Raw genomic sequence first — 22,769 nt, forward strand, 5'->3', positions numbered from 1 at the left:
CACAGAATACTCAACGATTGTCATCTTCATCATTGTCTAGATTGCACTAGTAAAAGATGTTCAAGGCTGCAAATCCTTTTGATGAAATCGTGGCAAAGGCGACAGATGAGAATTTGACGAGCGAGAATTGGCAATTAAACTTGGACGTATGCGACAAGGTATCAAATGAAGGAGAAAATGGAGCTCGTAATTGTGTGGCAGCAATCCTGAAAAGATTGGTTCATCGAAACGCAAACGTACAGTTGTACGCTTTAACCTTATCAGACGCTTTATCGAAAAATAGCGGAATCATTGCTCATCGTGAATTGGCTTCACGTAGCTTTTGTCAAACAGTTCAAAGGATCATCTTGGACAGAAATACACATATCACTGTAAAGAAGAAAGCTACATCTCTGATCAAACAATGGAGTCAAGAATGGGGTCAAGATGAAACTTTGGGCATCGTACGTGAAACGATGGAAGTGTTGAGAAATCAAGGTGTTTCATTCCAAGATGAAGATCAAAAGAACGAACCAGCACCAATCGAGCCATCTTCCGAACAATTGCGTGCTGAGGATGAAGAATTGCGCAGAGTGTTGGAGCTATCCTTGCAGGATCAAGGCGGAAGGGGAACAAACTTTCAATCGTCGTACAATGACTCAGCACAAGCATCATCATCAAGCACAGCACAGCCATACAAGGCAAACAATGCAGCTACTTCATCTGCTGGCAATGTAAACAAAAGCTTACCAGACCCATCGCATTCTCAAATGCCAGCAAACCAACAACCTCAAGCACCTGCAGCTTCACGTGTTCGAGCCTTGTACGATTTTGCTCCCAGTGAAGAGGGTGAACTTGCATTCCAAAAAGGAGATGTGATTCGAATCCTGGATTCGGTTTATGAACATTGGTGGAGAGGAGAGTTGCGTGGCGAAGCGGGTATCTTTCCTGTCAATTATGTCGAGCTTCTACCTGATCCTACACCGGCAGATATTCAAAGAGAGGCAGAATTGGAAGCACACATCTTTGCTCAAGCGAATGATATCGATCGTTTGTTGAGCAAGCTACGTGGTTTGGACCCTTCGCGAGATAATTTGGCAGATGATGATGAATTGCAAGAGTTATACCAATCATCCTTGACGATGCGACCAAAGATTGTCAAATTGATCGATCGCTACAATCTCAAGGTGACCGAACTGCGAACGATGAATGATAAATTTGTTCGTGCGCGAGCAACTTTTGATGCAATGATGGAACAAAATGTCAACAGATACCCCAATGCAGGAGCCAATAGTCAAGTACCAGTGCAAGCAAGTACTCCTGGTCCATACTATGGAAATGCTCAAAATCAGTCAAATACAGGCGGATATCCCTATTCTGGTCCACAGTCCAATGCCACACCTCAACCGACCCAACCGCAGGCAAACGCACAATATTCCGCATCTGCTCATCCACAACAACAACAGCAACAACAACCCTCACAACAGTATTACGCTCCAAACCCTTATCCACCATCTCAATCTCCCTCTATTCAACATCAAGCTTCTCAGCCTGCTCAACAGTCTCAACAACAGTACAATCAACCTTATCCGCCCTCATCACAAGAGTATGCCGGCTCAGGATGGCAGGCAAATTCGTGGTATGGTCCTGGCCAGCCCCACCAACAGCAATCACAACAGGGTTATCCTGTTCAACAATGATAAGTCAGGCTAGCAGGCACAAACTTCTCAGGTGATTTCAAACTTTTAAGTCTTTGTGCTATACAGTAATGCTATTATGAACAACGATATGATGAATGTCTTTATTCTTGCTATTATAAGCTATTATTTGTCTTGCGAAATAGCTGATTGATGAAGTGGATGTACAGGGACAGGTGAATTAGAGCCATCTGTAGCATCGTGAGGATCGTTTTGCATATTCGCTTTAGATTGTAGTGCTTCTGATAATTGTTCTGCTGAAGATGCATTCCCGTTCTCCTTACTGTTTGGACTTGTTCCATTTGCTGCCTCATTCACTTCCAAAGCTCCTGAACTAGGCCGTGATCGGTTTTTCAGCCTCTGTTGTCGCCTATTCATCTCGTTCGGCGATCCAGGAGGGGCTGTAGCAAGAGCGCTATTGGAAGTGTTGGCCATTTGCTGACCCGGCAATTGACTCGAGCTTAAAGCGGAAGGTAAAGTCGGCGTTCTTCGATGGCTTGAAGAAGCAGAGTCTATATCATTGTTAGCCTGATTCTGAGCATATGCTTCTTCTATCATTTCCAAATTCCGTTGTAATTCGTGCAATGTTGTTCCTTCTCCCAAGACCTGTTCTTCTTCCTCGCCATCGACTGATTTATATTTCCATACGATCCTACCATCATCTTTGGTCACACCCCATCTATCCGCCATACTTTTACCGACAATATACGGTCGTAGCCTCAAGAAAGCGACCCTTAGCTTTGTAGCCAATACATCTCGTTTTGCCTTTAAACTCGTTCCAATATCCTCCGTTGATGTGTTGGGGTTTGTTTGTCCTCCAGATCCCAGTATAGTGCCATCACTCGGTCTTCGGCTTTGCGAGTTGTACAAAACATCTTCATCTTCTTCGTCTGATGATAGAGAGTAGTCTTGCCTGACCCCTCCTCTTCTGCTTGAAGTGTCCCTTCGTCGCATCAAAGAAGCGCGTGCGTACATTGTTGCGATCTCTTTCGTCGCTGCTTCAAATTCTGCTGCTACAGCCATGTACTCTTGTTGCAGAGTATCTCTAGTTGCGGTATCGAGTTGTAGATCATTTTCATGCGGATCTGGCGCAGGCCATTCGAATTTCCAATCCATTCCACCTCGCATTGTTCCTTTTGGCAAATGATTAAAGGGAACATGCTCTGCCAATTCCTCTGCTGAGAACGTCAAGCGAACCTTATCTCGCACGACAGGATCTAGTAAAGGCTTCAAAATTGCCCAGATTGGCTTGAATATCCAAGGAGCTCCATGAACGTAAACGCGGGCCAAAGTTTCAACGTAATAGCTCTCCATCGTCTTGACCATAAAGAATACACACCACCAATCCATATTTCGGATTCCGAATTCGTTCATGTTGAAAATAACAACCTTCCTCTCTATAGGCGGAGGCATGAGCAACTGCAAAGTCTCCTGCAGAAAAATGACACCTTTCTTCAATTCTTGCTGTGTTTGATTATGTGAGAAATGGTTGCCTACTTCAATGATATACACTGGTTCGCCAATAGATGTTGCGCCATAAATGTAAGAGATACCGTTTGCCAGCATGTTCTGACCACCTCGTGTGCTCGTTAAGGCTAATTCACCCCCACGTAGGATGGCAGCAACATCATTATCTGCTCGAAAGGCCGCCGTACTGCCAATTACAGCGATCGCTCTGTCTACGTTCCATTTGCGAGCACGTAAGAAGCGTAACATGATTGCATCTGGATGTTCACCTTTCACCATTTCCCAAAAGATCTGTCGTAATCGTTCACCTCCATATCTCTCCAAGAACTCTCGCATCTCTTTTGCCTCTTCCAATGTTTTTAGTTCGTCCTTCACTCGATCATCTTTCGGAATATGACTTCCACGCTCATCAATTTGTCGTACACTGGAAGATTGTCGTTGTAGCGGCTTACCGTAGCTTGCATCTGTTGTTGCACTGCTGCCTGCTCTGGATGCTGAATTACGAAGAAGGTCTTCTGATCGCCTTCCATAATTCTTTGCGTCATTTTGAGTCGACTTTTCACCTAGAGAGGAAGTAGAAATTTGCTTGGCAACCTCTTTTGAAGATGCCTTTTTGTTGTTCTCTACAGTGTCATTCGTTCCACCTAAAGATCCCGCAGGCATCTCGCAAAGACGAAAGAATCGATGCCATAGTCTGTAAAGAGCTCGAGACTGTGATGGGGTAAGGTTATCTAATGCAAATGAAAGGAATATGATTAGCCAATGATGATCTGAATTTAAGACGACGCATTTTAATATAAGTACCTACCCCTCGTCCCAGTTAGATCCACTTGGTGAGATGTCATATTGATGAAATCAATGTGGCCAATTTGATCATGATAGAGGTAAAAGAATAAAAAAGTACGCTCGCATTTGACTAGTAAAATATGCGTGTGAAGCAAGTACTTTTTATGCGGCGAAAGAAAAGCCAAAATCAGTAGAAGGCATCAAGGCCAAAGAATTGCGTGGGCAGCGTGGAGAAACGGTACGCGTACCACCAAGCGCAATCTATCTGTACCCCACTTTTCGCCAAGGGGAATGCAAAAAAAAGCTCACTGCAACAATCAAACGTGATCACAAACACAAACATTTCGAGAGTATGAGTAAAATTATCATAGGGTAAGCGAGCTAAAAGCCTTCTATATGGCATACAATTTTGGATCCGTCGTACAATTGACGTCGTACGGGGAAGAGAGGATTCTGTACAAATGATGAACAGCATAATGTTTTGCGATGATGACAAATGAATTGTGCAAAAGGAGATGGTATCAAAAAAAGAAAAGTGAAAAAATGTTCCAGATATGATGACGCTCAGAAATCGAAACAGTTTTGGTCTATAGTAACTCTTCAACCTTTGCCATCAATCGATCTTTTGGAGGCTTGAGACCTTCGCCTTGGATTGTTGCAGCTAATGATTCAATTTTGTCTTTACTTAGTCCAGATGAGACAAGCAAGATGGCCATGAAAGAATATGCGCTTGGAACATCTATAGAGATATCATCCAAGTATTCGACGTGATCTTTCAATCCTGTTTCGACCATTGTTTCATCGAGCAGACCCGATTGATGGGCTTTCTCAAACAATTTTCCAACCAATTTCACCTCATCTTCCTTGCGGTTTAGAACAACTTCCACAATCTTGTTGATGAATTGACTTCTACTAGATGAAGGTAAACCTTGCATAGCCAATTCACCTTCGCTGATATCTTTGACTTCCAAGAACTCTTTGATATCGTTGTCAATCTTTCTCTTGGCATCCTCTTCGGACAATTCTGCCTCTTCGACTTGGCCATCTTCATCTTCGTCCTCCTCATCTTCAACCTCGGCTTCTTCTTTGCCAGCATCTTCACCATCCTTCTCATTATCCTCAGATCCAGGCAAAGGCTTAGTTCTCTTTGCAAGGTTGAGCTTTGGTCGGCCACTAGATGATGCTGCTTCTTCACTTTGAACAGCATCAGATCCATCGCCAGCTCCACTCAACAAAGAGAAGATGTTCTGGGAAGATGCAGTACGGGAAGGTGGATTACTACCATCATCAGACTTTTGATTCTTGCGTGCAAACACACTTTGAGGTCCAACCGACAAAGGACGATGAGAACCACTTCTATCGATACCCTTGCCAAATGCTGACAAATTTCCTGCCTTACTTTGATGAACAGGAGGAGCTGCTTGATTACCAACAATGGTGAAACCATCTGCTCCATATTGTTCTCTTTGCTGGCCACGTCTTGATCCACCACGAGACATTGAGCCACCCATTTGCACACGGGAGCTCTCCAGTTCTGCTTGTCTCTTTGCCTTTGCTGCATCCTCATGAATTTGAGCAATCGTCTTGGGGGCAGCATTATTATGACGTGGCTTCCAATTGTTTTGTCGCAATTCGATAACATCTTGCAACATGAACTTCATTCTTGGTGTCATTGAGGCATGACTCATCATGCTGTTCATTCTTTCGAAGTACACGTCAACGTAGTTTCTTGCTTTGCCTTCATCCAACAATTTACCGACGGTAGTCAAAAGCTTGCAAAGACTTTCGATTTCCTCTTCTTCCGGTGTAGTTGCGTTGCTCAACATCTTTTGGATACACAAATGCATAATCTTTTCAGTAAGCATAGAGAATTTGAACAATTCACCAATGAATCGAACCAAACCCAAACCTCTTCTTTTGGCTTTTTGAGCTTCGTAGTATTCGTCGGAGAGCAACTCTGCTTCCTTTGGCTCCTCTGTCTTTTCTCCTCTTTCCTCGGCCTCTTTTGCTTCAGCGGCTGCTTTTTCATTTTGTGCCTTCTTTGCCAAATCTTCAGCTTCTTTGTTCTTGGCAGCAGCTGCAGTAGCATCTCTTTGCGCCCATCCACGTTCGAAATCTTCTTGACAACGGTTGACGAGATACTTGCGGAACAAATGTCCACCCATGACAGGTTTATCTTCGTGAGTCTTGATATTCTCGTCTTGAATGTTAGGATCGAGCTTCTCCATGATCTTGCGACAGAGTGTAGCATACATTTCTGACCAAGCTGCTTCGTCTGTTGCTTTCTCAAAGATCATAGCAATCACTATTCTTAGCGTTTGACCGTCTTTTTCATCAACTGATTTATTGGCCCACTCCAAAATTTGCATACTGATCGAATCGAATCTTTCCATCGTCAACTTGTTCAACAAACTCTTGACCTTTCTGGTCACTAATTCAGGCGAGTCAGCTTTCAAACTTGTACCGCGATTGCCCGTCCATCTGTTCTCAGAGTTAGCCAATGGAACGACTTGGTCTTCTGGAATAGTAGGTCCACCTTTCTCCGGTGGATTGACACCAGAGCGGCCTGGATCTCTGCGATCCTTTCCACGTCTACTGCTCGTTCTACCTCCGCTTGGAACACCCGTTCCCATCGCCTCTCGTGATGGAATTGCATTACTTCCGCTGCCTGCTCTAGACAGAGGTTGTGATCTTGCTCCAGCGCTGAAAGCTCCCATAGGTCCGCTGCTACCAAATGATCCAGCTCCACCCCGGTTAGAGGCTGCAAATCGTTCTTCGCTCGTCTTTCCTGGATGGCTGAATTGTCCCATTCCTCCTTTTCCACCTCCAAAGCCGGAACCTAGTCCCAATCCCACAGAACCACTTCTTCCAGGTGCAGCGGGTGGACCCATTCCAGAAGGACGTCTGCCAGGCTGACCGCGAGATGGGGCTGCTTGGCTGCTGTCCATTCCGATTGATGCTAGCGGCGGTAGATCATTTGGCCTTTCTTTGTATACTCCCATGAATTGTAGCAAGAAGTCTCGATCGTAGCGGAATTTTCCGGGCTCAGCTGTTTCGTTCAAACCAGCACGAGGTGATTGAATCTTATCAGGGTATGATACCTTGCTGATATCGTCAATGAATCTTGCAGAGCCCAAGGCAACAGATGCAGCAGACATTGGAACATCAGTAGATGTCGTTCTTTCATTCTGAGCTGAAGCAATATCCAATTGAGATGGTGCTGCCTTTTTCCTCTTTTCCAAAGCTTCACTGTCCAATTTGATCCCATTGCTTGCTCCACTTACAGCAGCAAAAGTGCTTGCTGCAGTGCCCGGTGTCAATGTAGCGTTGTTATTTGGCGTAGCCGTGCTTCCCATTGAGCTCATCGGCTTAGCAGGCAAGTTGGCAAACCCAGGTGTTCCAGGCGTTCGGGGTGTGGGTGGCAAACGAGGAGCACTGCCTTCCATCGGGGTCGAAGGGACAGAAGAAGCTTCTCTTGCCATCCTCTCAACATCAGCTGCCGATCCTTTGAAAGGTGTAGAGATAGTAGGAGCGGGTAATGAATCTGGCTTCGATTGAGGAACACTTGCACTTTCATCAGTGGTTGTGATGGCCGTTTCTGGTGCTGCTTTTGCTGTATCCGCTTCTGCTTTCTTGGCTTGATCTTGTGACTCTAGTGGAGCAGTCACAGAATCTGCTTCTGCTGTAGGCTTAGTCTCTGGCACGACAGGAGCACTTTTCTCTACATCTGCAACATCTTGTAGTTTGGTTGGGTCTTCCTTTGCTTTCTTTTCAGCTTCTTCCCTTGCTTTTTCTTCCTTGAGTCTCTTTGCTTCCTCTGCCTTTGCACGAACCTTTTTCATGAAATCATCGGATGTCTCCAATTTAGCCGAAGAAGGAGGTGTTTGAGTGACAAAGCTGGAAGCAGAAGAAGGTGTGATGGGAACACCTGTCTTTCGCGCAGGAGGAGCAGGTGAGCCAGTTGAGACTGCCGGGGGAGGAATAGATGGAGCTGCAGCCGATGCAATGACGGGAACCACATTTGGCGTGCTAGGCGTTGCAGGTGCGGCAACAGGAGTGCCAGGTGTTGATGGTGCATCCTTCTTGGGTGTAGACTTGAACTCAACGGCAGCTTTTGTGTTTGGATCAACAATTCTGATCGCACTACTCATTCGCTTTTGAATTGGCACTGATTGACCAGGCTCAAATTGTCTGGCAGCTGCGCTCATGGAATTTGCACTGAAAGAGTGAGAAGGCGAATGTGCATTGAAACCCGGTCCACCCATTGCACCCATACCGGAATTTGAAGGTGTTTGAAATGTTTGTGGACGATTTTGTGGGTGACCCATGCCGATATGATGCGGTGGCGGCGAAGTCAAATTAGAAGGCGTATGGGGTATGCTCCTGTGGGAAGAAGCAGGCGAAGATACACCTGCTGTTGCTGAACTCACGGAAGGTGTACCAGGCGTTGTACCGGTCGTACTGGCTGGTGCACCGCTTCCGCCATTCTGATTTGCACTGGTGGCAGAAGGATTACGAGGAGATCTTGGTTGCCCTTGGCTACTATCGTAGGATCCTGCGTTTTGTGGATTCATCCAAGGTTGTCCCATATGCTGCATCTGTTGTGGCATCCCAGCATATCCATATGGTTGATGATACATTTGAGGATAGTACATCTGTTGCTGTTGTTGATTTTGCCATTGGACATTTCCGTTCATGTGTCCCATATGTTGCATATTAGGTACTTGCGCTCCTGCCACATGTGGTGAGCGTGGTTGTTGATGTGCGCCATAGTTACCTGAATTGATGCGTGCAGTAGAATTGTTAGCACCTTGACCTTGTGCTCCAGGAACTTGACCAGAATGAGATGAAACACGATTGTTGGTTCTCATTGCATTTTGATTCGACCGAGTAACGGACGGAGAAGGTGGCAAGTTATTTTCCTGGCTCGAAGCTTGAGCATTTGTCGTATTTGTGGTTGCAGTCTTGTTGGCATTACTACTGCTGTTACCACTTCCAGCCTGGAAGAGTTTATTGAAATCCATCGTGCGTGGTGCAGGACTTGGTGCACCTTCGCCTTTGGATCCAGGAAAGCCAACAACTTTCTCTTTAGCTTTCACATCTGCAGCAGCGACGGTACCAAATTTCGTTGGTGGACCGTTTTGCAATTGAGCTGGTGCAGCAGGCGAGGAAGAAAAAGCTGTTGCGTTTTGATCATGCACATTGCCGAAATTGATGGCTTGAGAAGGATTTTGTCCGCTTGCAACTTGTCCTTTTGCCATACTGACAGGCGCACCACCCCGAGCCGAAACGCCACCGGTATTGTCTAGGCCAGAATTTGGTGAGCCATTTCTTTGACCGTTTGATGAATCGTTCAAAGAGTTGTTATCGGATTGTTTGGCTGCAATTGACGCACTTGTTGGCGTCTGCGAGGTTGACATGGATCGTAAAAGACTGACTCACGTTTCCTTTTTTCAACGCGCGATTTGGCGATGAAAAGAGAAACCTTGTGTGAGTTGAATCCAATGCAAACGCTCGTTTGGTTTCTCAAATTGAGAAGAAGTTGGCGAACTTTGTCGCTCAAAAAGTAAATCTTTTCTTTCCAAATTCGTCCTTGTGATCGAAAAGAGCACCGAGGTGAAAGAAGATAAGAAAAAGATGAAATCAAAAAAGACAAGAGAAATGAGATCCCTCTTGCTCAATAAATGAATTTGGACCTTGTACACGAATGTTCTTGGCCAAATTGTAAAGATGTGTTGGTAAAGAGGTGATTAAGAATCAAAGATAAAGTTTCCTCAATTCCCCCTCCTCTCGATGGTGGTCACTACCAGAAAGCACTTCGCTGCGCCAAAGAGGAAAAAAAAGTTAAAAAGCGCAGCGCGCCTCTTCTTACACTCCAAGCTAAACCGATTTTGAAGCAGAGTATATGCGTAATACGGACAAACAACTATCAGAAGGAAAAAATTGCGCGGCGCTTGGGTGTGCATATAATACCGCTCCAAAGCGCACGCGTTTCAGGCCAAACTTTCGTTCTTTTTTGGAATAATTGATACTCTCTGCAGATTAAATTTAACCTGTACAAAGATACACGTGAAGATCCAGTGTATTACGTCAGCAAGAAGATCTGATGGCAAGCAATAGAATGGGGATGAATCCTTCTTCTCTCACGCACACATAGGTTGGATTGAGCAATGTATCGCAATGGCAGGATAACAGGAAGAAAAGAGAAGAAGTAAAAAAGTAAGATTGGACAGATTAAAGTTCCAAATGGTATACAATGAAATGCGCAGCATTATTCCCCTTCATCGACAAAGATTGCCTCATACCTTTCCAAAATTGTTTCTACAGCTTTGCATTGGAAAGACATATCTTGTAAATGTGCATTTCCCACCGAATTTCCCATCGTATCAGAATCAGAAGAAGTGCCTGTTCCCTGTGATTGCGGAGGCGGACTGAGCAAAGTTGGACCGAAAACGATGGCTAAATTGGATGCACCCATTTGATTGATCGATTCTTGAGCTCGAATTTTATCCAAATGTCCCATTAGGTATTTCAAGGTTGCATAATTGGCATCAGGCAAATCATTCACACGTTCGTGCATCCGGATATGTCGTAATCGATCGTTTTCAATCTTTGCCGCTTCAATAAATCCTCCATACAATTCCCATGTCATCAAAGGTTCAGGTAATTCGCGGAACCAAAGTTTCAAACAACCAGCAACGATATTGATATCATTCATGGCTTCATCATTCAGCAAATCAACGCTAGACCAGTCTGCATCGAATTTAGCTTTGAGCCTTTGTACTTTTGAGGTTGTTCCAGATAATCTGTATATTCCCTTATTCTCTATACCAATCTGTTCTATCGCATCAGCACACTTTTCCAATATCGGAGGCACGTCCACATTATCGCGAATCATTTGATCTGCTAATGGCACACCAAAGATAGGACGAGCGGGTGCAGACATGGAGGATTGGGCTGTATGACCAGGCCGGCCAACACTGCCAAAAGTTGATCCGGATGCTGTTCCGCTTCCACCCGCCATCAAAACACTTCCAGATCCGTTTGCAGGAACGAAACCTTCTTCGTACGGTCCTTCACGTCGAGGTCCTTTGTACTCTCGTCCATGTAGAACCTGATAGTTTTGCATGAATTGCTTGAAATCTGCTCGATTATCGATGGATTCAACCGAAGACTTTAAGCCTGTCGATCCGTCCATGCTGCTGACCGGCGTGATAGACATTCCATCACTCAAAATTGTACTCTCGTAGAGGAACGCATATCGAGAAAGGTGGTATTGTAGCCCATTATCGATCTCCTCTGAGCTTTCTTTAAGGGAACGCAAGATTCTGGGCAATTGCAAGTTAAAGTATTCCTGTCGAACACCTTGGGTCGAAAGAACTTCTTTGCGAAAAGCGTCGCTAGCATTCGAGGTTCTTGTGCGTATTTCTTCTTCTTGTCGAAGAATTTGTTGAGGATTCTTGTTTTTGAACAACAAACCACTTTTACCAATTGCTTTACCTAACGTACGCTTACCGGGAGGTCCGGTAGAAGAGCTGGTTCCGTGCAATTCCCCACCTTTTGCACTTTCTCCGCTTTTGAGTAACAACAACCTTTCCAAGTCTTCAGCAGCCGAGTCAAAGCGATTTCTGGATTTTTCCACACTTGACTCAGCGTCAAGCAAGTTCCTTTCCAGGCGATTGCCAGTATCTCTTGCATACTTTCGATTCTTATCTACTTCTTTTGAAAGATTTGCCAATTCATCCGATATCTCTATCAACTTTTGCGCAAATCTGATTCTACTATCGCCCAACACCTCGTGTGTCCGCATCAAGGATTGCCAAGATGACACGTAGGAGCCTGCTTTTGCTTCGCTTGCTCCATATGCATCTCCTGTAGCTTTTGCCAATTTGAGCATACTCCTTCCGTACTCCTCTTCAATCACTGCACGCTTCTTGAAAAAAGCAGATGCATGATTGGCGGCTACCATAGACTGCTTTATCCGATCGTACAGTAATGGCATACCACAATCCAATTCACACAATGCCCGAAGTGTGCTTTCGTCAAAGGTAGTTGGAATTACCTCATCGATTGGAGTTGCAGCTGTATTCGAGCTAGCATTGATGAACGGAGAAGGGACGTTTACATTGAAGCTTGTATTGGACGATGGTGCAGATATTGGCCCTGCACCTGCCGTAGGAACGTTTACCGTTGATGCGTTTGAAGGTCTTGAAACATGTCCGCTTGGTGATGAAGTATCAGCTGTTGTATTGTCAGTTGAATTTGAGTCCATCAATGAGCCATCAAATCCTCCAACAATTCTGGTCGAAGGTGATTGAGTAGATGCGTTATTTGTGGAACCTTGAATCGTTGCAGGCGATGATTGAGGAGGAGATGAATGACGTAGAGGTGCGAACAGAGGACCGCCGTTGGAAGAAGATGTATTGCTGAAAGCGTGTCCTGCGGCAGCTTCATTGCTCAAATCGGATGTTGCGCCAGGGCTCAGGCTGAATCCCGATGCGATTTGATCAGGAGCAGCCAGTGAAGAAGCCGATGAAGCAGCGCTGACACCGAGACCTATTGGCGTGCTACCACTCATCTTGAGGTATTTTGATGATTGAAGATGATCAAGGTGTATTTTGAGAGCTTGACGTTCTGCTGTTGATCATGAAAATTTAAATAGAAGGTCTGATCGAATGAAGATGTAAGGTTTTGCCGTTCGATACCTTTGATAAATAGGAGATTTGTAAAGAGGAGGTAGGGTGCTGCTTGATCCTGATCAAGTATGGAATGCTTTACTCCTTAATATGATACCAAGACCATTTCCAGAGAAACAGGAGAAATGAATGCAGATAGTCAAGAACTCAAAGTCGTTCTTGTGGGAATGAATGCTTGTGACCAATGCGAGCTTGTGTTGTAATACGTTTGACTCTAGCATTAAGAGGAAGATAGAGGAAATGTGCCTTGTTTCAAATCTACTCATACGCCCGCACGCGTCGTGAATTGTATTGCTGGGTAGATGATGTACGGGGAGGCATTCTATCTGTCTCTAATCGGTATTAGTGCTGCTTTCTTTGCCTTCTTCGAAGCTTGAAATACAATAAAGCACACACACACAGTGAACAATGGAGAGCAACACTCTAGTGTACATCGTATTAACACTTCTTCCTCTGCAAGTGAACATGGCTGTATTCACCATCAAGAACCTTTCCATATGGTCGTCAGCAGATGGAATGCATCGTATGGCTTTCTTATCTTCTTACGTATCATAATTTCTCTCAGTCCATCTTACATTCACCCTGACGAATGGTTTCAATCTGGAGAACCGGTGATAGGACACCTATTGCAGGTAAACACTCTGAAGACATGGGAATTTCAACCTTCTTTTCCGTGCAGGTCAATGGCAAGCATATATTTGTTCAATCTTCCTCTTGTTTTGGCGACAAAGTTACAGCTCCTTGATCGATCTTCTGCTGGTCATACATTCTTTGCGGTGCAGCGCTTCACGTTTCTCTTCTTGTCCTTCGTGCCAGATCTATGTATCGCAAAGTATATCGGTCCAAGTCTGCGAAAGCGTCAAAAGCAAGCTGGTCTGCTGATCTATGCTGGCTCAGGTGCTGTTCTGGGCTTTAGTTGCCGACCTTTTTCGAACAATGTAGAGTCGACCGTTCTATTTCTCTGCATCAGTCTTGTTTGGCAACTGACTTTATTATGCCAAGATGCTCCTCACAAGACCAAAAGTTCGGATATTGCCTCCTCCGACACGTCAAACTGGCTTATGATATCAGCAGCACTTGGTATTCTGGGGGCCGTAGGGTTCTTCTCTCGATTCACGTTTGCAATCTTTGCATTTCCAGTCGTTCTACAATTTCTGCGGGTTACACAGAAGAAAGCGGCATTACACACAAACCCTTTCTTGCAATGGTTTCGGCTGCTTCTTCCGGGTATCCTGGGCTTCATCATAACAAGTGCAGTTCATGTCTTCTTTGATACTTACTTTTATTCACAATCGCTGACGCTGGAGACGTCAGCGTCAAGAGGAATGCAAAGAGTTCCAATCGTTCCATTCAATGCTTTGAAGTACAATTTGCAAGCTTCAAACCTCGCTGAACATGGTATACATCCTCGCTGGCTTCACACTGTTGTCAATGCTCCAATGATCTTAGGCCTGGTTCCCTATCTTTCGCTTCTACTTCGCATTCCAGAGTACCGGAACTCCTCCAACAAAGAGCGCATGTTCAAGAGTGACTCCTACAGTCTAGAAAAGCTATTAATGCAAACAAGTGCCTTCTCCCTCATCGTCTTGTCGATTCAGGCACATCAAGAGCCGCGATTCTTGTTGCCATTGATTGCACCTGCATCTATACTTTGTGGAATACAATACGGAGCACAGAAACGTAGCAAAGTTGCAAATATTTGCTTTTGGACAATATTCTCGTTACAGTCTTTCGCAATGATTCTACTCTTCTGCGTTGCCCATCAAGCCGGGATTATTCCCTCCATTTTTGGGATGAGAACATTTCTTAAAACCGAAATGAGCGAAGACGGTCATAGATTTCTCTTTTGGCGTACGTTCATGCCTCCAAGGCATCTTTTGTTGCCTTTCCTATCGTCCTCAGCTGATGAATCTAACGTGAAAGATCTGGCGAGCATCTCAGCGCAAACTGCTTTGCAAATCATCAAGGACAATAAAGAAACTTCGGCAACATTCAACGCTCCTATGTGGGCGATATGGCAAGAGAAGGAGGCCTTTTTGCAAATCAACATCACTCTCGAAAATGCTTTGCAGTCTAGATGGCCACATTTGGATCTAGATCATGTCCCTGAAAGCCTTCGAATGTGGCGCTCTGGGTTTCCCTTGCGACTTTCGTTCTCATACGCATCATGGTACTTGAACGAGCGGTAAAGATTGCCTTTCCGTAATCATTGAAACACTGTATATTAAAAAGTCATTAAAATCAGATATAAATACAAAGAGTGCTCTCACTTTGACTGGGTTATCAGTCATCATTCAAGTCGTTCGACTGACGATGAAAATAGGAAGATTTGGTTAGTGTGGCTGAATAAAAGTGACAAGCCCAAAAATACACTCACGTTGATCCAGTCGATTCAACACTGTGATCTTGCTAGTCTCTTCTATCTCGCCCGCTAGGAAGATTTCGTCCAAAATTGCGTAGACCTGAGAGAAACAAGGATGATGAAACATGAGCATTAAAGACAGCAAAAGAGACAAGAGGTAATTGCTGACTCACTTTGTAGAAATGGAAGACGAGATCTAGTTCGCACACATTGCCAAAGAAGGAGTCTGTTCAAAAGGAGAGGTTGATCAGAACGCATTTGAGCTTGGTCGGGGTGATAGCCGCACGTACCTAACACCTCAACGAAAAGATGAATAGCTTCGAGATATGCCAATTCATTGTCATTTGCATCAATGCAAACACAGAAAAAGAGACCAGCGTAACGCCGATAGACAACCTTGTAGTTACGATACTGTCGAAGAGGGATAGAATGCCGCGGGAAGGAGTTGTATGTCAGCACCAGCTATTAAGTCGTCAAAGATGCCCTTGAGATTGACTTACTTCGACAAAGTTACTTTGATATTTCTGATCGCGCGGTGCTACTAATCGGTGTACCTCTCCTTTCAATCGAACCTTTTCATCGTCATCGAATGGGACGTAGAATTTTGCTAATCGAGTCTTTCCTTGTCTATTTTGAACCAATAGCCATCGCAACATGATGTAGAATATTGGGTATGATGCTTACTGCTATGATGTTCAGGAAGAAGATGTATTGATACCTCTGTTTGAGCGGTTCATTTGAATCCCTTTGTTCATCCATGCACGGACGGCACACTTTGTTCGTATGATACCCGTGTTGTAGCCCTGAACGCGTTTGCACGCCCGCACATCTTTTAGTACAATAAATGCACGGCTGATAGAGTTTGTTTGCAAGAAGAAAAGAACAACAACCACTTTAACAGCTATCATCATCTGTTCCAAACCGCTCTACTCATCTTTAAAGCAATGACAGTGGGCACCGTTGGACCCGGTCCAAAGGCAAATGCCCGCGGCTTATTCGCAGGAGATTGGGCAACCGAAGATAAAATCTCAATGCTAACAGAAACTTCAGTCATCTTTTCATCTTGTCAAAAAATCATCGAACAAGAACAGGAACGACAACGTGCTTCTTCTTCCGGCAACCAATTCATCACTCCAGTTCATATCGTTCAGTATATCCATCGAATTTCAAATCTTTATCGTGATAAGCTTCGTCAGTATATCGATAAACTCGAGGCTTCAGAGGATGAAATGGAACGCGCAGATCTAGATTTTACCGTATCCTTCTCGCTCATTTTACACTTTGCCGAGACAATCTATATTCCTGCAGATGGTCGTGGTACAGGTGTGGTAGGAGAGGAAATCTTACACTGGCTCAATTCGTTCGACGTTCAACCCACAACAGAGGAAGCACAGGAAATCGCTCAAAGCGCTACACCTTACGAACATGATAATTATTGGGACTGTATCAGAAGATTCGTTTCAAGAGGTATGCTAGCTGCCGCTTCTTCGCTTTTGTCCTACCTTGCAAAAGGACACCCCTCGGCTAAGTTACGTCAAATTTCAGCGGAAGTCTGCGACCATCTGACATCCATGCCTCGATCAACCCGCTTCACGCTTGAACATGATTTCCTTGCTTCTCACCGTCGCTGGGTCGGACGAGTACGATCTTTATTGAACAAATTGGAGATGGAAATGAATGAATTAGAAGCTGAATGGCAAAGAGATGGTTTAGGAGGAAAAGACATAGATGAGATTGAAGATGTACGATATGGATTCGAAGCGCAATTCGGATGTCTATTAGGATTGATGATCGGTCAAAAAGAGCGGGTATACGAAGTTTGCAGGAATTGGCGAGAAGTTCTAGGCGCCTGGGGCTTGTTGGTGCAACCAGGTATGAAAAGAGACGATATACCCGAAATCATAAACATTCTTTTAGATGCATTTCCAGTCAAATCCAGTGGACCGCATCAGCCCGAGGAGAACCTTTTGATTTCTCTCGCAAAAGGAGACACTCTCGATGCTTGCAAACATGCGCAAAAGTACGATCCCTGGCTGGCCGCACATATGACAGATCTATTAGATCGTCTTGGCCTTTTGGAGGAAGAGAATGAGATGGAAGAGGATGCAAGCGATTTGCCTTTAAAAAATGATGAAAGAAGCAAAAATGGAAAAGACACATTACGCCAGCAAACGATTGAGGAATATGCAGAAACCGTTTTGGACGATCAGTGTCTTTGGCGATTAGCTTTGTGCTATCTTTCGCACTGCGGTCCATCAGCTCGACTACGAATGCGAAACATCATCCTCGATGTTGCCTTGACAGACCCTGAAGTGCTAGCAAGCAATACTGTGCGCTTGAAAAGGGCTGAAGATATCATGTTGGAGGCGGCTGAAGATGAAATGGACGAAATAGCCGACGATCCAGACCAAGCAAGGCAGGATCGAGTGGAAGCAAAAAGCAAAGACAATGACTCAAAGCGCATCTTGGAACAGTATTCAACAGCTATGGAAGTGATCGAAACATGCGTTGAATTGAATATGCAACTTGAGGCTCGTGCAATATGCAAACATTTGGCTGGAGAAATGGTCAAGAAAGGTCGGATGGGAGCTGGATTGGCTTTTTGCGTGCGGGCACAAGATATACGTCAAATCAAACGTATCGCTGATTCAATCTTTGAAATCTACATCATTCAAGGTTGCGATGCATTCTGTGCAATGGTAGACTCAATACCTTTATCATTGTTGAACAGAGCATCACAGCAGATGAATGAGGATAACAATTCTCTCTCCGCTTCTACTGAGATAGTGGACAAGATTATGCCATCCCAACATTCATCTTTTCACACCAGTAGACTGCTCTTCTTGGCAAAGTACAGGGATTTCCATCGATTGCACACTGAAAATGATCTTCGCTCGGCTGCAGCTTTGCTTGTGGAGTTATTGACTAGCAATCTAGTCCCTGAACCTTATCGTGCCGTTTTGTTGGTGGATTCTCTTCCTTTCTTGCAATCAGACAAGCCGATGCTCACTTCTAGAGAGTCATTTGAGCTGTTGCGATTATTGGACGAGATTCTGACAGCTTCAGCTACTCATCCCTTGCAAGCAGATTATTATCTCACGGCCCTGGAACGCATCGTTTCACCTTCAGGGAAGCATGCATTCGAAAAGAAGAAACAACAAGAACAGAAAACTGCAAATGGTTCCAGTATTGATGCCACAGGAGCTGATGAACTTCCTTCTCACCCTGTAAATGATCCTGTAGCAGCTATTCGACGACTGGACATCTTACGACTTCTCTTAGCAAGGAATTTAGCAAAGAATGTCATCGCATGAAGCATACGTCTTCGCTTTTGTATGATTTTTGTAGAATCTAATGAAATGTATATTAAACAATATGTGAGATTTCGGTTCATTCCTGCTCCTTAGATCTCGAAATTAAAAATACATACCATTCTATAGGCAAAAGTATAGTTAAAGTACACGAATAAGAGAGTATGTTTGTACATATGATGAAGTTGACATCACGCACTCTACTTCACATGCTAGATCTGCGGATAAGTCTACTCATCATGCTCGTAGACTGCCATTGAGGATCTGCTTCGCTTGATTGCGGTATTTCCTTAGGTAGCATTAGAGAAGATCGTAGTATTCCTCGTCTTCGCATAGGCATCTTTGCATTGATGCCACCTGGTCTTCGAACGGCGTGGTTGAGTACATTTGGTCTGCTTGGTTTAGTCCTTTCTATTGGCGGCTTAGAAGTAGGATGGGTATTGTTATCTTGTTCGTACTGCTTCATACGAAATCTTGAGGAATGACCTGAACGACTCGGGAAAGCTCTAGAGTATGATGATCGAGGTGATCTGTGGGGAACGGCTTTCGGGTGATCTCTCTCGTAGTTGTCCTCCCTCTGCAAGGTAGACGACGAAGATGAATTGGACCTCATAGACATACTTCGGGCTGTATCGTGCAATTGACGACGGCCATTACGGAAAGAGTATCCATATTTAGGCACGATTGAAGAAGATCGGCTCAAGCGAGATATACCTTGATTGATCAATGGTGCAGCTGCTCGGCTACCACGAGTCAAGCCCATGAAGACGAATAACCCCAACAGTAAGGCAAGTTGCGCGATACCAAAACGCTTTTCGAGCATGATTTCATTGGATAAGAGGTGGACTTGGGCTAGAAGGGCTCTTCTTTCGGCGTCAGTCTGTTGTCTGTGTAGATCAAACTCGAATAGAGCTTGTTGCAGGTCCATTTGTTGTCTCCTTTTGAGGTTTTCTATCTGTTGCCAGTTGCTTGCATTCAATTCGCCCAACATCTGACCAATTTTCTCTTGCTGTGTTCGCTCCATTCGTCCAAATGTCTCGCGTAGCATGTGACGGGAATGATCCATGTACTGCAAGCTCAAGGTTGCATTCATTTCTAGCATATTCAACCTTTTGGTAATGGTACGGTAGATCGATTCGCTGCCGCCATGTTGTTGTTGCTGCTGCTGCTGCTGCTGTTGTTGTTGATGCTGGTTGTGAGGCGACTGTTGTGATGCCTGATGCTGGACGGAAGAGGGTGCGACCTGAGTTGAGGAAGACTGAGTTGATGCTGATTGTTGTTGAGTCTTGTCCTGATTTTTGTCATGACTTCTATCCAGAGTCTTGCTCGAAACTGTATCAGATGTGTTGTGCATCTTTTCTTTTTTGCCAATCATTCCACCCGATAGTGCCGAGTCTTTGTGGTCCTTATCTTTGTCACAAGATTGTTGCCTCCAAACATCAAGGATGTCTCTGTCTTTATAGGTACAGGATCTAACAGTTTCCTGAAATGAGGTTGGGGCGCTCTTAGTAGGCTCCTTGCTCTTTTCTGGCACGGTATCGTTTGATATTGGGCGACGATCAGGAACATGAGTAACAATTTGGCTTGCACTTTGAGTCTGAGAAGTAGATTGCGATTCCATTTCCTCTTTGCCTGGATTGGACGGACTGGGCTGATGCGTGCTTTGCTCTGGTTGTGATGAACTGCTCTCAACATCTTTTTGCATTATTGTACTCTCTGCTCCTTCTTTAGGAGACTCTGCTCGGTTTTCATCGATCATTTCTTCGTTCATTTGCTCGCCTTCTCCCTCTTCACCCTCCTGCAAAAGCAGCGTCTCTGCTTCTCGTGCTTTTCTCAATTCTTCCTCTTCCCGAACGTAATCGTCCATCTGTGTCAGACCGTACACACGCAAAAGGCTCAAAGGACAGTAGTACTCTGACCCATAATACTCGACAAAGTCGATGCGAATGTACCGGAAGAATCGAGCATCACCAGATGGGTTGATCGTTTTGAATACTTGCAAGCCTCGAACATTGCGGGCGCGAAAGGTTCCAATGTCCACCCATTCATCTTCGCCACCATTCAGATTCCTTGAAACCCGCACATTGAAGCGTTTGAACATCCGACTAAAGAATTCAAAGTTGGCCAAGACTAGAGTGTCAATCTTGATCTCTTCACACAGTTCCACTACCACAAATTGAGAATCCGCAGAACTTGTAGGACATGGGCTTAACATGTAGCGATCTTTCTTTTCCGATAGAATAGAGGAGGTAAATTTTGCACCTTGATTAGATCGATGAACGACTGCAGCACAGTCTAGAGATGCGAAGTTCCACCTTTGCTTCAAATTGGCCAACTCATCGGTCGGGTTGCCAAGCGCAGGTATGGAAACTTGATCAGTGGAAGTGGTTGTTGAATCTGAAGGAACGATTTCACCATTTGAAGCCGGTTGTTCGTACTTCGCATCAGTATTACCTTTTGGTGTATTCGGAAACTCGTCTGGCGAAGCGGATCCATGTTCTGCATTAGAATCGTTACTTTCGCTTTCTGTATTCATATGTGTAGATCGTTCATCAGCTTGATTAGACGATGAGGGTCCACCGGATTGAGCATTCGTCTCTGTCGCATTAACGTTATTGAGTGCTTGATCGTGATTGACTTTTGCTGTGTCTTTTTGTTTTTCGGATCGATTACGTCTATTCGCCGCCAATCGTTGCTTTTCCTGTTCGGCTTTCTCACGTTCAGTGGCAAGGTAATCCTCTCGCCATTGATCGAAGCTTAACCATAAGTCAGACTCTTCACCTCCTATACGTTCTCGCCAAGCATCGTACTCTTTCGCTTGAACGGCTTCTGCAAGTTGATCTGGAGGTGGTGGTGCGGCTTCATCGAGCATGACGTATGTGGCTGGTGAGGTTCCTTTGAGCGTTCTTTCATCGTTCGATTCAGATTCGACAGAATAAGAACTTGACGAGATAGGCTGAGATGCTGATTGATCGGCTGACATTTGATCGACTTCGGCTTGTTCGGATTCACCCGGATCAAAAAGTGAAAGTGCGAATGCATTTTGAACACAAAGCAATAGGGCAAGAAAGAGGGTAATGTGGATGGCTATCTTCCGCCTATGATGCCTGGAGGACATCTTTCAGGCTGACAAGCACTCGAATGCCACCTACGCTTGCCGATATGGTGAATGAGATTATCAGTATGATGGATGTGTGTTGTTCGTTGTCTTTGTACTTCTAACCCGGTCTCTCCATCCGCTGTACATACAGTCAGTCAGTCATATTAGTGCTGCTTAGCGTACAGCATAAAAGCGGAGAATCTGTATGCCCGCTTATACTGTTTTGACTGCTGTAGAGCCTGTGGTAGTATAGAAACGCTAATCTGTAGTACCTCTTCTCTTGAAGATTACAAAACGCGTAAATGCTGAAAAGGGAATCGGCAGGTCAAGAAAATTAACGATTCGTCTTTAAATGCGAAAAGTGTTGCAACATGGCGATCAACATTACACTTGGAAAACTTGACGCATCACTTTTGAGACACACTATGAGCTAATCCGAGAAAGGATTTTCTTCTTTCTCCTTCATTTGTGATACTGTTATGATGGAGATGAATAATTGAGGGGTGTTGAAACGGAATGCATGGTAAAACGGTAATGAATGATTCGACAAACATGGATAGCAGATATGATGATAATTAATTAATTGGATAATGGGTAAATACAAGTTTTTATTCGACAAGATAAGGATTCGAATACTTTTTGTCCATCGCTTGATCATCGGGCATCGATAGTCGATTAGATTCGACTTATCATATATATGATGACGAAAACGACCACCGTTGGATAAACGCGAGAAAATGTGTTTGTTTGCCAAAAAATGGGACTAGCGCAGGCTTTGGGAAGGGAAAAATACGCGTGGTAAGCGGTGGGGTGTGTGTGCAAGAGTATGTGTACCTGTGGGCTTGTAGGCGTGGGGTGTGTGCGTGGGGCGCGTGAGTGGGGGAAAAAGCAAAGGGTTTTTTTTGCCTGCCGCACCACCAGCGTAGGGCGTGAAAAAAAAAAAATTTTTTTTGTGCGCGTGTAAACCTGCCGCGCCACTTCTGCTTTTTGCCTGCCGCACCACCAGCGTAGGGCGTGAAAAAAAAATTTTTTTTGTGCGCGGGTAAACCTGCCGCGCCACTTCTATGTACCTGCCGCACCACCCCTGCAGGGCGGGAAAAAATTTTTTTTTCGTGTGAAATTTTTTTGGCGTGTTCCTGGGCGTGAGAATATTGGCGCACCTGCCGGGGCGGGGAAAATATTTTTTTCTCACACTTTCTTGCTGGGCGTGAGAATTTTGCGCGTTTGTCCGAATGGATGAACGAAGTTCGGGAAGTACAAATGCTGACTTGTGAGAAAGCACGATTTTTGCAAGTCAATTTCTTCCCCCCGCACCCTTTTTGCACACAAGAAAAAAAAAAGTAGGACGGCATGCCGCACCTACAAATCTTT

The 22,769-nt window shown here is 44.7% G+C and overlaps 8 protein-coding genes across 8 annotated transcripts; 3 read left to right on the plus strand and 5 right to left on the minus strand.

The window, feature by feature from the left end:
• Positions 1-56: 56 nt before the first annotated feature.
• On the plus strand, positions 57-1,277 carry FA14DRAFT_104533 (uncharacterized protein; the record flags this gene model as incomplete). The annotated part of the gene is made up of 1 exon (XM_025495712.1): positions 57-1,277. A coding segment is annotated over one exon (1,221 nt), but the record flags the coding sequence as incomplete, so codon positions are not given.
• Positions 1,278-1,740: 463 nt separating this feature from the next.
• On the minus strand, positions 1,741-4,252 carry FA14DRAFT_81623 (uncharacterized protein). The gene is made up of 2 exons (XM_025502943.1): positions 3,952-4,252; positions 1,741-3,874 (listed from the first exon to the last, which is right to left on the minus strand). Exons 1-2 carry the CDS (start codon positions 3,986-3,988, stop codon positions 1,803-1,805), a joined length of 2,109 nt encoding a protein of 702 aa, XP_025353420.1. The 5' UTR covers positions 3,989-4,252; the 3' UTR covers positions 1,741-1,802.
• Positions 4,253-4,263: 11 nt separating this feature from the next.
• FA14DRAFT_138319 (uncharacterized protein) lies at positions 4,264-9,729 on the minus strand. Its single transcript, XM_025497055.1, has one exon. The coding sequence runs from the start codon at positions 9,347-9,349 to the stop codon at positions 4,517-4,519; it is 4,833 nt and encodes a 1,610-aa protein (XP_025353421.1). The 5' UTR covers positions 9,350-9,729; the 3' UTR covers positions 4,264-4,516.
• A 258-nt stretch (positions 9,730-9,987) lies between these two features.
• Positions 9,988-12,787, minus strand: FA14DRAFT_162231 (RhoGAP-domain-containing protein). Its single transcript, XM_025499487.1, has one exon. It carries the CDS (start codon positions 12,505-12,507, stop codon positions 10,201-10,203), a length of 2,307 nt encoding a protein of 768 aa, XP_025353422.1. The 5' UTR covers positions 12,508-12,787; the 3' UTR covers positions 9,988-10,200.
• Positions 12,788-13,084: 297 nt separating this feature from the next.
• On the plus strand, positions 13,085-14,889 carry FA14DRAFT_162232 (uncharacterized protein). Its single transcript, XM_025499488.1, has one exon. It carries the CDS (start codon positions 13,309-13,311, stop codon positions 14,812-14,814), a length of 1,506 nt encoding a protein of 501 aa, XP_025353423.1. The 5' UTR covers positions 13,085-13,308; the 3' UTR covers positions 14,815-14,889.
• Positions 14,890-14,915: 26 nt separating this feature from the next.
• On the minus strand, positions 14,916-15,643 carry FA14DRAFT_181783 (clathrin coat assembly protein ap17; the record flags this gene model as incomplete). Its single annotated transcript, XM_025501137.1, has 5 exons — positions 14,916-14,932; positions 15,003-15,087; positions 15,161-15,213; positions 15,278-15,398; positions 15,488-15,643. The coding sequence occupies 5 exons, from the start codon at positions 15,641-15,643 to the stop codon at positions 14,916-14,918; spliced, it is 432 nt and encodes a 143-aa protein (XP_025353424.1).
• A 224-nt stretch (positions 15,644-15,867) lies between these two features.
• Positions 15,868-18,402, plus strand: FA14DRAFT_81721 (uncharacterized protein). The gene has a single exon (XM_025502945.1). The coding sequence runs from the start codon at positions 15,932-15,934 to the stop codon at positions 18,299-18,301; it is 2,370 nt and encodes a 789-aa protein (XP_025353425.1). The 5' UTR covers positions 15,868-15,931; the 3' UTR covers positions 18,302-18,402.
• FA14DRAFT_162234 (uncharacterized protein) lies at positions 18,313-21,482 on the minus strand. The gene has a single exon (XM_025499489.1). The coding sequence runs from the start codon at positions 21,414-21,416 to the stop codon at positions 18,504-18,506; it is 2,913 nt and encodes a 970-aa protein (XP_025353426.1). The 5' UTR covers positions 21,417-21,482; the 3' UTR covers positions 18,313-18,503.
• Between the last annotated feature and the right edge of the window lie 1,287 nt (positions 21,483-22,769).

Source organism: Meira miltonrushii (genome assembly GCF_003144205.1).
Source record: "Meira miltonrushii strain MCA 3882 unplaced genomic scaffold FA14scaffold_4, whole genome shotgun sequence".
NCBI classification, from domain to species: Eukaryota; Fungi; Basidiomycota; class Exobasidiomycetes; order Exobasidiales; family Brachybasidiaceae; genus Meira; species Meira miltonrushii.